This window comes from Schistocerca serialis, chromosome 1, assembly GCF_023864345.2.
Source record: "Schistocerca serialis cubense isolate TAMUIC-IGC-003099 chromosome 1, iqSchSeri2.2, whole genome shotgun sequence".
Lineage (NCBI taxonomy): Eukaryota > Metazoa > Arthropoda > Insecta > Orthoptera > Acrididae > Schistocerca > Schistocerca serialis.
The window spans coordinates 84,724,721-84,738,466 of NC_064638.1; the positions used below are offsets into that span (position 1 = coordinate 84,724,721).

At 43.6% G+C, this 13,746-nt stretch overlaps 1 protein-coding gene and 1 non-coding gene across 2 annotated transcripts in view; both read left to right on the plus strand.

The window, feature by feature from the left end:
* The first annotated feature begins 1,306 nt into the window (after positions 1-1,306).
* The window catches only part of LOC126483196 (trypsin alpha-like), a 142,544-nt gene continuing 130,104 nt past the window's right edge, over positions 1,307-13,746 (plus strand). Inside the window, exons 1-6 of the mRNA XM_050106712.1 lie at positions 1,307-1,391; positions 2,926-3,024; positions 3,731-3,870; positions 5,617-5,705; positions 6,125-6,231; positions 6,467-6,660. Coding sequence (XP_049962669.1) covers positions 1,307-1,391; positions 2,926-3,024; positions 3,731-3,870; positions 5,617-5,705; positions 6,125-6,231; positions 6,467-6,660 — 714 coding nt within the window. The remainder of the gene's footprint in view (positions 1,392-2,925; positions 3,025-3,730; positions 3,871-5,616; positions 5,706-6,124; positions 6,232-6,466; positions 6,661-13,746) is intronic.
* Positions 5,240-5,323, plus strand: Trnas-gga (transfer RNA serine (anticodon GGA)). Its single transcript is given in 2 exon segments — positions 5,240-5,279; positions 5,289-5,323. It is a non-coding gene; the product is annotated as a tRNA-Ser (tRNA).

Below are 13,746 nucleotides of genomic sequence, written 5' to 3' on the forward strand. Positions count from 1 at the left end.
TAACACCAAGCTTTCTCGACACATGTATTACAGTGAAATGCACCTATATTCAGGACAGCATGGTAATCCTATGAGACGATACAATGATCATCGTAAGCCTCGGATACAGATAATCAGTATTAATGCTACATGAAACGAAGTTGCAAAAGATCGCGAACACAGATGCCAAATAGTCGAAACGCTTTTGGTGTCATTGAAAGAAATGTCACGCACATAAAGACTACGGGCAACGAAGAAGGAAAATTCGGCAACCTCTAAGATAGTTACCCCACATCGCAGAAATATTATCGCTTGATTAATATGTGCATCTTGTGAAAATTAATTATGTATTTTTTCCCTTTGAGAGTTTTCATTGTCCCTTTCGCCCTATTCTGTGTCAACAGTTGTGACCGTAATTCTGAATGTGAGGAATACAAACTTTTAACGTAACTGTCCAACTTCCCTGCGAGTTGGAAAATGAAAGCCTTTGTTCTCTCTACTTCTTTCCTGACCTCCTGTTTTACTGTGGACTAACCTATTCCAATTTCTCTAACTTCTCTTCGGTTTCCATTTTCATTCTTGTCATTCCATTCTACAGCTGATGGTTGTCCATATTCGCAATTACGAATGCGTTTAATGTATTTCATAACGGTTGCAGCCACTGCATGGCCTGTTTCTTTGCACATGTATGAATGTCCAAAGGAACATCGCATCGTAATTCAGAATAACACGGGCACTGCAGTATCGTATAAATAAATTTGTTTCCTTTTTGTTATCTATGATATAGATCGAGGTCAATTGTATCCAACGGTTACTATTAGTCGCTTCAATTAGTGCAAACATTTCATGAAAAATTTAATCGTTAGCTATACTAATTCCCTGTGTTTTGTACGTTTTTTTTTATAGCAGTTGATTGTAACATTTCGAGGCACAACTCCATTCCTCACGCTAATTGTAGATAATTTTTTTTTCGTTCATTGTTACGCCTTTCACTTCTGTGCGTTCACAACACTTCGTTCCTTTTCACTTGCAGGATTAATAAATATACATCTTCATGTCATTCAATTCTTTACATCAGCAGTAGAAACCTCGTGATCATCCACGGCTACTGCGTTACAGGGGCACCGATACTGATATGAATGTGTGTTGCAATACATATCGAAAAGGCTGGGTTGTCGAGGTCGCCAAAGTTGCCACCTGTAATCTAAGCCCTGCGTCACGCTATCAAGTACTTAGATTTCCTGAATTTCGCCATCCAAGGATCAAAAGAGCAAAACTCGGCCCCTGGCATTTAGCGGATCGCTATATAAGGTCGTATGGTCGCGCCATGGGGCATCTCCTCTGCAGACACCAACAGTCGAACATGATGAGGCAGGCCGTTCTGGTGCTGGCACTCGCTGCCTGCGTGTTGGGTGAGTGGCGTCGCTGCAGGTCATATTTTTATCTCTGTTGTACGATGTCAAAGCACGCAGCCATTCCTACAGCTTCTTTTGTTTTGTCTGTGTCTCTATCTAACGTGGGAAATCATGAAACAACCGAAATAGTATGTTCGCAGCATAGGACCTAACTTTCCTTTATTTGATTCTGTTCTCCTTTCTTCTTCTTCTTCTTCTTCTTTTTAATGTTCTAGGATAAGAAGTGTTCCATTATATTTAAACAGCAAACACAATGTAAAGTATTTAGCGTAGAGGACATCAACGATCCTATCAAAGACTTACATACCGAAATTATGTAACACATTGGGAAGTTAATTCCACCTCTAAATGTTTCACATTTTGATCACAATTAACGAACTGAAAAATTATTACACACTGACTACTTCTGACTTCATAAGCAGAACGTCAATACCGATGTGGGCCAATTCTAGCTTTTAGCAGGAGATGAGAAGTTCAGTGGGACGGTATCCCAATAAGAGTGTTCTTAGTGGTGCCAGACGAAGAAACTCCCATTAAAGCTAACAACTACTGAGGCAGAAGATCCCTGCGGCAGTGACCACACACCTGGTGTTAGTCCCAGCACCATTTAGTACGTACTTGTACGACACTTAATGTCAGTAGTTACATTCAAAGAAGGATTCAGTCGGGCAGTACATCAGATACAGTCAACCACAAAAATTTTAGACTGCTTTGTCCAAGAATTGTTGATATGAACGGTGAGACGGTATTTTCACCCGGCCAAACTGATGGCTCGGCAGCGAATGAAGACTTGGTTCCTTTGTGGAGTGATCTGAAATTTATCAAGCAGTATAACACCAGTGGCTTTACAGCAGTGATGTACGGGACACTTATCGTGTTGACTTTATCCGTACGATCTCCACAGTGTCGCAAAGTGTGACAAGTAGATGAAATGCTGATTTGATGACGTTGAGGAAATGCGATCTCTTTCAACGGTGCAGTAATGTTATCCAGAAACGTTTGGTATTTTAGTCATAGGAGAATACGTAACCTTCCATTCGGAGCGAATCTGTCGCCGATTGTATTGATGTTAATTAAGCAAACTAAAATTTTTTTGAATTTTTTCTTGATTTTCTTTTCCATAAGGGAAATAATATTTTAGATTAAATAAGGAGAGTATTTATCTGATTGAATTTAAATTAATTCGAAAACAAAAACGGAGAAAATGGGGAAAAACAAGACGGACGTATTTATAATATGCTTTAAATTTTTAAATTTGTTGTAAGAACTACGAAATATTAAAATCGAGAAAAAGTATGTAATGAACGACAAAAGCAACACCATGTTATTTATTTATTTCTGCCTATGTACCAACATGCAAGGAAACTACCACACAATTCTAGATTTACGATAAGGTTGTGTAGTGTTAAAGTGATACAATTAGTTGTAACAGACATTTCCAACTTGAAGAGCGTTTATACTTATTTGTGTTTATTCATGAGAGACGGGCGATGCCCACAGGTCACTGAGAGTGGATTTAATTCTGTTGCAGCTGCTGAGCTGCCAGTCCGCCGTATTCCACACAGCGGACCCCACAGGAAGTTTGGCCTGAAACACGGTCGCATCACCGGTGGCTCAGATGCCTCCCTGGGTAAGTCGCTCCTTCATGTCGTGATGCCTACTCCATAAATGCCAGCGAGCGATGTGGCGCATTTTGTGGCAGCCTGGACTCACCTCTACGTCCAGTTATACAGATTTACGCTTTCCGCGATTTCTCTGAATCCATTCAGGAAAATGCTCGTTTCAAAAGGAACATCCGATTTACTTCCCCGTCCTTGATACATTCCGAGCTTGTGCTCCGTCTCCAATGATCTTAATGTGGATGAGACCTTAAACTGCAATCTTCTTTCCTGTCCGTTTTCTTATGTACTAAGTCATCAGCCATCAACTACAAAACATGTTAAATAGTTCTTCCCTGGGATAGACACTCGTGATATGCGTTTCTTTTTGTCTTCTGAGTCATGTGGTCTGCTTCCTTAGGACTTCATCTGCCGCGCCAACCTTTTCATATGTACTTCAGTATTTAATAACGAAGTACTTATCACCATGATATTCATAATAAGGAAAATTTCGAGGAGGAATTAAAGTTCAGGAAGAAGAGATAAAAAGTTTGAGGTTTTCCTATGACATGGTCATTCTGTCAGAGACAGGAGAGAGAAACGACGTCTTACAGAAGGACAGAATCACAAGCATTCGGCCTGTATGCTGGTGATGGGATCAAGTCTTTTACTGCCGGTATTGTTGACGTTGGTTCCTGGTAGTGGTAGACGCGCTGAGCCGGCGTTCTGTGTGTGCAGGCCAGTTCCCGTACCAGGTGTCGCTGCAGTGGGTGCAGCTGGGGCTGGCGTCCCACACGTGTGGCGGCTCCATCGTGAGCGCCAGCGCCGTCGTCACCGCAGGCCACTGCGCCGACCCCGCCTTCATCGGGCACTACGAGGTGAGTACGAGGCTGCCCAACGTTTACCAAAATGGAAGGCAGTAATTAATGACGAAGTTATCTTTAATGTAGTTAGGTAAATACAGTCCATCTCTGTAATGTACTGTCGCGATGAAGGATGTTAGTACATACAGTGAGGTGATAAAAATCATGGGATAGCTCCTAATACCGTGTCGATCCTCCTTTTGCCAGGCGTAGTGTCGCACCTCAACGTGGCATGGACTCAGCAAGTCACTGGGAGTCCCTGCAGAAACACTCTCTCATGCTGAATCTACAGGACTCCACAACGGCGAAAGCGTTGCCGATGTCGGACTTTGTGCACGAACTGACTTCTCGATTATGTTCCATAAATGTTCGATGGGATTCATGTCAGGCAATATGGTTCGCCAAATCATTCGCTCCAGTTGTCCAAAATGTTCTACAAAGCAATCACGAACACCTACGGCCGAGTGACAGGGCATATCAGTGTTTCGAAAGATGAAATCCATGAATTTTGCAACCGATCTCCAAGTAGCCAAACGTTACAATTTTCCATCAATGATCAGCTGAATTGGTTAGAGAACCCAGTCCATTCGGTGTAAACACAGGCAACACCATTATGGAGCCACCACCAGTTTTTCCAGTGTCTTATTAACAACTTGGGTCCATGGCTCGGTGGTTCTTCGCCACACGCGAGACCTAGCATCCCTCTTACTAACAGATCTGCCCAGGCCATAGATTTCCGGTCGTCTAGGGCCCATGCGCCCTGAAGAGGCGTTGTGGGCGATAGCGTGCTGTTAGCAAAGAAGCTTGAGTGAGGCATTTCTTGCCATCCCCGGCAAGGGATACGCTCCACATTGATTTCTGCGATTATTTCACATCGTGTTACTTGTCTGCTAGCACTGCAACTCTACCAAGACACCGGAGTTCTCGGTCGTTAGTGAGAGGTATTGTTAGAAATTTGGTATTCTGAGCACATTCTTGACCTTGTGTATCTGGGAATATTGAATTCCCTAACGATTTCCGAAGTGGAACGTCCCATGTGTCTAACTCCATCTACGATTCCACGTTCGAAGTCTTTTAATTCTCGTCGTGCGGCCGTAATCCTGTCGGAAACCTTTCCACATGGATCACATGAGTTCAAATCAGATGTTGTAGGCGATAGTACCTCCGTCTACATATGTGCATATAGGTATCCCCTGACTTCTGTCACCTCATTGACAACTGTTGGAATAATTTTCGTTTGGGCTATTGGGAATGGATAAGCTAGCCCTAGGTTTTTCGTTAGAGAACAGATTTTACGGCCTCACATTAAGCAACACAGTATATCCAAATTATATTTTGTATTGTGTGTGTGATTCATATGAGTGAGAGCACTTACAGTGCGCCGGCCGGAGTGGCCGAGTGGTTCTAGGCGCTACAGCCTGGAACCGCGCGACCGCTGCGGTCGCAGGTTCGAGTCCTGCCTTCGGCATGGATGTGTGTGATGTCCTTAGGTTAGTTAGGTTTAAGTAGTTCTAAGTTCTAGGGGAGTGATGACGTCAGATGTTAAGTCCCATAGTGCTCAGAACCATTTGATTTTTGAACTTACAGTGCGGTTAAGTAATTGTTACGTCCAACAGTTGCATATAGTTCCTGAGAGGGTAGATATGTATTAGATGGTGTAACAAAATTCTGTCTGCTAGTATGTAAGAATACAATGACAGCTAATACTAAGAAACAGAAATAACTCTCTCTGACTGCGTTGTCTCCTGACGTGTGTTTCAGGCCGTGGCTGGTATCAACTCCCTGAACTCCAACGGGCAGAGGGTGCGCGTATCCCAGCAGGTAGTGCACCCAGACTACGCGGAAGTTGAGTGAGTGTCACAGACAAATTCTATATTAGCTGTTATCAAAAACTGTGTGGGATGGATACGTTATAGCCTGTTATTCTTGGCGGTACTGTTATTAAGAATATGACTTACAGTTATAATAATGAGTTGGTCTTGATTACTAAGAGGTACCCTCGTGTGAAGTTTGCAAATGGTTTTCATTCTTTCGTGGAGTTTTTATCCTCCAGTACCGAATGCGAGATCCCTGTCATTTAGACTTATAACAATCGTTAATGATAATGGGGGTGGAGATTGTCGCTCTGTCTATCAGGATACAGGACTCTGTTTGTGGTACACTGTATGACCACAAGTTACTTACCAATATGACGTACGTACTCATGCCTGCAATAATGGTTCTCCAACTGACGATGGGTGTTTAATCTGATTTGTCGTTTGTTCCACAGTAATGTCGCCATCAACGACATCGCCGTCTTCCTGCTGCAGTCCAGCTTTTCTCTGAGCGGCAACGCACAGGCCATCTCGCTGCCCACCGCTGGATCCGTCCCCAGCAGTAAGTCAATCACCTCTTCCGGCATCATGGCCATTTATAAAAAAATGTGTGGACGCTGGAAATTCGTGATTATTTTACTAGTTTTCTCGTTACTTCTCCTGATGAATTTGTAACCATCAACAGAATCACAAATTTTCGTCCTCTTCTGCTAAAGCTGATTAAACTGAACGGAAACCCGTCATGCGATTACGTAGCGCACTGCAGAAGGGTTTACGGCTGACCTTGTTTTTTACAGCTGGTTCGACGGCGACTCTGTCCGGCTGGGGCAGCGTCAGCACGGGTATCATACCCAACTACCCCGACATCCTGCAGTGGGTCGACGTCAGCATCATCAGCAACACCCAGTGCGCGCAGCTGCTGGGCAACAGCCCGCTCAACGATGAGAACATCTGCACCGGCCCCGTCAACGACGGTATCTCCGCCTGCTCGGTACGTAGCAGACCACTGCAAGTCACATGAACGGTGGTGAGCTAAGCGTGTTAACCCTTTCGCATCACATTAGCAGTATACGTGCCTGTAACCTATTTTTGCAACATCATTTGAAACATCTGATACGTCAGTTGCGTAGGATAATTTATGCCGTCTCACGTTATATCTGTTTGTATCATGTGTACTTTGTAGATTAGGAGATCAAATTATAGCTACTTGGCTGAGCATGCCGTTTTCAGTTCCGTGCACCCGAGAGTGAACGTATTTTGGTGTACTATTGGCCGTTTGTAACATCCGATACGTCAGTACATTGGGGTAATTCATGCTGTTCAAATAATATATGTTTGTGTAATGAAATCGTACGTGATCGATCGACTCATATGCGAAAAAGGATCACGAGCAGGTGAAACCTGTAGTGCTTTGCGACGTAACAAACAAGAGCGGTTAACGACGGTGTTGGCAGCAATGATGGAATGCGGCCAACAGGAGTCAACATTCTGTTGTGTATGTTTACATGCTCGTGCACCGAACCGTCAGTCCTTTCTGCTTGCTGGGTGTAAGTGAATGCCCTTAGCGATCTGGCCGTTCTACCTGCCAGGCCTACAAATATACCCATAAACGCAAAATGGTTAATATTTCTATCTTATTCACTTGGTGGTGGCACATATTAAATCTACCTTAGCAGGCGCCATAATTAGAACATGGTTTTGTTCACTATTTGGTGCCGGCCGGAGTGGCCGAGCGGTTCGAGGCGCTACAGTCTGGAACCGCGCGACCGCTACGGTCGCAGGTTCGAATCCTGCCTCGGGCATGGATATGTGTGATGTCCTTAGGTTAGTTAGGTTTAAGTAGTTCTAGGGGACTGATCATCAAAGAAGTGTCATAGTGCTCAGAGCCATTTGAGCCACTATTTCGTCTGCATACGCTAGAGCTTCAACAAGGGATTTCTTTGTGGTATACGGTCTGTTAATTCCGAGTGAAACGAGTGATCAGTCTGAGAGCTGCCTTACAGACCAACTGAAATACTGAAGTTTCATTGTCTCCGCTATGTATGAATGTTCGGAGATCAATAAATGTGGAGCAGCTGGTAATTAAGACGTTCGCATATGTTGTACGGTGCAGTGTGTGTCGTAGAACGAGAGTGGGTGTACTGACCACGTGGCTTTGTTTTCTGCAGGGAGACTCCGGCGGACCGCTGGCCCAGGACGGAGCCCTCATCGGAGTCGTGTCCTGGGGCATCGTGCCCTGCGGCTCTGCTGGAGCGCCTTCCGTCTTCACGAGGGTATCTGCTTTCTTAGACTTTGTCAACCAGTACGCCTGAACACGTCGTGCTGCAATTGTAATCTGATCTGAGACTCGAGTAATAAAAATACTCTAAAAATTTATCTGCGTCCTTCGTTATTGTGTGCCGTTTAATCCACAATTCTCCTAAGTTGTTGGTTGAAACCGGGATACACAACCGGTTTCATAATGAGCTTGCATAATTTAGTTTTACAGAAACTGCAAAATCGCATTACAATATTCTCTGCTGGTGTTTTCTTCCCGTCTCCATTTCTTTCCATTCACACTGCAAAACAAGTTTGGCATGACTCATCTGAAACACACTTCTTATATGCAGTAATGGCGGGGAACGCAGCCAGCAACAAAAACCTTTATAAAAGCTTTATTGTATTGCCACGAGGGGTTTCTGGGAGGTATACTCATTTTCAGACGGCTACAAATGTTTTTTGCTGTGGTAGCACAACAAACGTTCTTATGCAGCCGAGGAGCGGATGACGGGCTGCTGACGAACGTAATAGTGTAGTAACACACGGTTAGCCAGCCACAAACGGTTACGGTAACAAGATAAAGCTTTCTTAAAACACCTAACCGAGTAGCAGCCACGGAATTCAACAAGGTGTAGCATGGATAAAATAAGACTAATTCTTATTATGTATGTTGCACTTGGCACTGAAAGAGAAGCAACGAAATTGATTTTACGAATCGGTTGCGAAAGTTTAATCTGTTTTACAAGGGCGTGCTGAAAAGTAATAAATGCGAATATTTTATGTGAAAATCTTATAACTCTTTTAAAGAAAACAAACGTTATTAACATACTGCATCATCATTCTTAATGTCTACATATTTATTTCTCACAGCAGTCAAATTCCTCCCAACTAGAAATCGGTTTCTTGATGTCGCCACTGTCGAATGTTTGTCTTTGTTGGCACAGCCACAACTGCGCCTTCCCTTGAATCGCTTCATCGCTATTAAACTGAATTCATCGGAGGTGAGCTTTCAGTTTTGAAAAGAGAAGAAAAAAGGATGGGATCAAGTCGGGAGCGTATGGGGGATTGGGGGATGATCGATGTCAGTGAACCCAAGGCGACGGGTTGTTGTACATGTAGCGCTGGTGTGTGGTTTGACATTGTCATGCTAAAGGAGGGGAGGGGGGACTCGTGTGTAGATGAACTCTTCAAATTCCATAATCGATTCCGAAACTCGTTTACAGCATTCGGTTTCTTACGCACCAACATAGTTAAGTTAAAAATGAGTATGTCCATAGGACCCGCTACAATTCGAAAACCTCTAGTGGCAGAAGACTGAAAATATGTATGTAGACATGAAGAATATATATGTAGAATATTAATGATACTTGTTCTATTGAAAAAGCTTTAGGAGGTTTCACATAAATTAGGTGAGACTTCTGTGCAGCATGCCCTCGCAAATTATTGTCATGATAATCAACTGACACAAAAATAATCAGTCGCGATTTTGAACAATAATAACATCATGAATGCAAACAGTATACAGAATTCACCTTATCTTATAAGTAAACACTGCAAGGAAATATTTTTTCGTTAATGTATGTCACGAACCCACCGTTCGAAAGCAGAGAAACAAAGAAATGCACATCACTTCGTTTCCGCACCGCATTGAAAAGTAATTTAAGTAAAATGTTTTCAAACTAGTTAGGGAAAGAAGGAGTAGCAAACGGCTATGTGGGCTTTCCGACCGTGGCGTTTCTGACACTATTGTAGGAGCCGCAGGTATCGTGAGATTTCCGACCGAGCTGGCGTTTCCCTACCACTATGTCCCCCACTGCTGACGTACGCGTTGTTCACCAGCAGTGGATGTGTTCCGTGTACTGAAGGGTGTCGGTGATGTCAGTACCTAAGCTACCTGACTTCTGTACACTGTGAGTAATGAAAATGATTACAACAAGTGGATGCTCAGAAAACGTGATGAGTATACGAACTGGAGTGCATGAATTCCGAACGAAGCAAGTGCCGAGGCCGTTTAAAAATGGCGAAAGGCAGAACCGTGGCTTAACAGAAACACTCTTGTGCCTCTGAAGAAGCAGATGTGCAGATTAAGAACTGAATGCGTAACTGCAGGGAAATAGTCGACGAAGAAAGATCAGGGCCTGTTTCCAAGTTTTAAACGGGAAATTCAAGATTTGAAAGATAAAAGTTAAGATTTGGTCGCAAGTATGTCAGGTTATGAGAACTCTAAGACTGCGAAAACCCAGAGCCCTGCCACTAGTTCATAGATTCAACAGAAAGAAGATAGCCGCGCTGGGTAGCCTCGCGGCCTGAGGCTCCTTGCTATTGGTCGCTCGGTTACCCTCTGCGGAGGTTCGAGTCCTCCCTCGGGCATAGGTGTGTGTTGCCCTTAGCGTAAGTTAGTTTAAGTTAGGTTAAGTAGTGTGTGAGCCAAGGGACCGATGACCTCAGTAGCTTGGTCCCATAGGAACGTATCACAAATTTCCAATTTGAGCGAAGACATTTGAGGGAAATTAACTGAAGGTAGTAGTTTTATTGAAAAGTGATAATGTTTCTGCTGTCGACAAAAGAATACTAGTGTTCGGTTGCGTAAATCCTATGTCCAGGGAATCCAATGGTTAAATGGAAGTGCACTTATGGACGGGACAGAAGCAAATACAAGAAATGCGAGTAACGGAGGAATACAAGCATACGGGAGAAGTCCGGCTGTGTCTCCGCATGTGTACTGGAGTGGCACAACTGCCACTTAATGGTCCTGATGAAGCGTGCATGTGAATAATGGAGGAAATGTCCAGTGGAGGAAATACACAGACTTAATGGTCAAATAAGGGGCGGAAAATTCTAGTTTACCAATTAAACTTAGAACGATTTTATGTAGCGGCTTAGGAACACGCACGCGGTCGAAGGATGGCATGGGAAACTAAACTCTTCAACAAATCTAAAGCAACTGAATGCATACTTTTGGCTAAATAAGCTGAAGGAGGAATGTTATATTTGAAATTAAAAAAAGATTCCACAGGCTTGCCTCTTCAAAAGAGAAGAAAAAGATACATAAATCTTCATAATAGGCTTAAAGATGTAACAGGAATATATAATGACTCGGGGGATTCACATGATCTTAAAAATGTCTGGCTTTGTAGTAGTAAATTAAAAGAGAAATTAGAATTAAGAAAATAAGTCAAAATGTTTATTCATTTGGTGAAGCAATGTAGGAAATAGAGGTAAAAATAAAAATAAAAAAATAAAACAAAAAATAAGAAAGTAAAAATGAAAAATTAAGAAAACATTTGAACCTTCCTATGTAGTATTTCCATAGACAGTCCTGACCCTGAATACAATGTGAAGGCAGAGTTTCCCCCACTGTTGCGGCTTCCTTTGGCTGTCGGAAACCATAGGACTAAAGGATTTATGGTCGTATAACACGACGTTGGCGTCACGGGTCTCAAAGCACATGCTCAGCAAGCCAATGACAGCTGCAAATTTTTGAGGAATATTGTTGGCATCTCCCGTGTAATGCAGTGGGAAGGCACAATAACTCATGGTAAATCACTGATGCCACAATGCAAGTCAAACCGTGTGACGATATGCTTATGGCGACTGCTCTAATTTAATTCGTTAGTCAAACAATGCGAATCAGTTAGGGGTGACGCTACATAAAACAGACGGCTGAGAGTACAACTAGAGTCCAGTCTGAGGAATTTTCTGGACATTAATCAATGTGATAATGCTACAGAAAGAATACCTTAATGCAGTGCTTCTCAACCTTTTCAGCTGGCGGACCCCTTCTTCAGTCCAAAATCCATGACGGAACCCTAGTCAGTCAAGAGCACAGTAACTTCAGATTTCAGAGTGAAACCCATGGGAACTGAAAGCTTCTTAATGCAGGTGCCATGTTCCCAATGACCTCCCCACCTCCGCCCCCCCCCCCCCCCCCCCAAGAATCAATAGTTTTTGGTTTAGAGATGAATGAAAACAATTCGCAATTAACGATCCAATTTGAATTCCCACAGTATCCTGACACTTACTAGTTGATTTACTCCCTTTGTTCAACACACTAAAGCCTGATAAAAATTACTTGAAATTTCACACGATGGAGCTTTCGTCCTCCAAGAGCAATCAACGTCACGTCCAAACTGTTCGCTGTTGACAAGCTGTCGCTTGTGGTCTGTTCACTTCCACTAATTGGCTACTGTTGTGTAAGGAGCATGCATATTTCGTAACAGTCGTGTGTGTTTGTGTGTGTGTGTGGTTTTTCGTGAAATCCGAAGATAAATGTTCAGATGTATGTAAAGTCTTCCTTTGGTCGTCCTCCCTCCTCATTCATTTCAACTGGAAACTTCCCTTGTTGTGAAGGCGATGGAGAAACCGCAGCCTTCTTCAATGATCCTGACTTCAGCCACCGATCCACGTTAGAAGTAATAAACTTGTCAAAAATCGACTTATGAAACAGGTAGTGCACTGACAAGGCAAGTTTAACATTTAATGATGCCTGGGGCCGCATACGTGCCAGCGAGCGCTGTGATTGGTCGGCAAAGCTCGCACCGCACATCTAGCGCCGTGAGCCGGCGCTCGAACGACCCCCGTATTGTTGCTAAACAGTCGATCAGAGAAGCCGCATTTTCCGGCACTAAACTGTGCATACGTTCTTACTTAGGAACCGCAAAGGCTGCTTGGGAATACGACCTGAAGTAAAAGTACACATGTTTTTAACACGAAAAAAACAATAGTGATGAATTTAATTTTCACGTTTTTATTCAATAATTTTACTCATTATTTTACACGATTTGGTGAAAGGTGGCCGCGGACCCCCTAGAAAGAGCTGGCGGACCCCTAAGGGGTCCGCGGACCACAGGTTGGCAAGCCCTGCCATAATGGAACGAGACATATCGCTTCTGTCATCTATCAGCGCCAAGCCAGATCATTTCACTTGCACATGAATGTGCTTACTGGATCGATGTTTAGTCAGGTATTTGAATAGCCACTTTGTAGTATGCATTAGGAGACAATATGTATTGATAGTGGGTTCCACATTTGCTGAAAGCAATTAGTAGATTGAACTTCGGTGATGTCCTCATTGACTGATGTGGTAATTGTATTGGTTTAAAGTCAGGATTGATTGGAATCTCTCTTGATAGCTGAATATTTTACAAAACTGCCAAATTTTCTGCTCCATGGAAGTGAGAGGATTTTAATTTCGTGACTTTGTCTATTACAGAACAGCAAAAGTTCAGGATTTAATTCAGGCCCCTCTGCTGCATTATCTCCCTGAGTCGATAATTCTGACCAAATGCACTCAGATTCTGCAGGGCCAACTGGTGGATCTTCCATCATAAACCCTACATAGGAAGTCCGACACACTGGCAACCATTTAAGCCAGGATCCGATAGCTGATATTAGTCGAGAGAGTGTAGGAGAAGTGATAGGTTCTCTTCGGTGATGCGGCGAGTATGGTCGACATTTTGCAACATGTGGCATGCTCAACACACTGTGGGCGCTGTCAATGCATTCCAGTAGGAGTCTGGAACTGGCATCGCTGTTCCGAGAGCAGCCGGCAGCATGAGCAGCTACCGCAGAAGTTGGAGACTGCAGCAGGGTAGGCGAACCGGTGCGTCTGTGGTATCCACGAGACGTGTGACAGCAGACGAGCTCACTTGGTAGCCCTTGGCGGACTGCTCAACTCTGTTTAGCCCTCCTATATAGCCAACGGGTATGCGGGCTGCAATACATTTTAACAGGTGCCGTGGTGGGTGAACGGCAGCTGTGACAGCGCTAAACGGCCGCCAGCAACAGCTATTGTGGCAGCGTAGCAGTCCACAGGTGC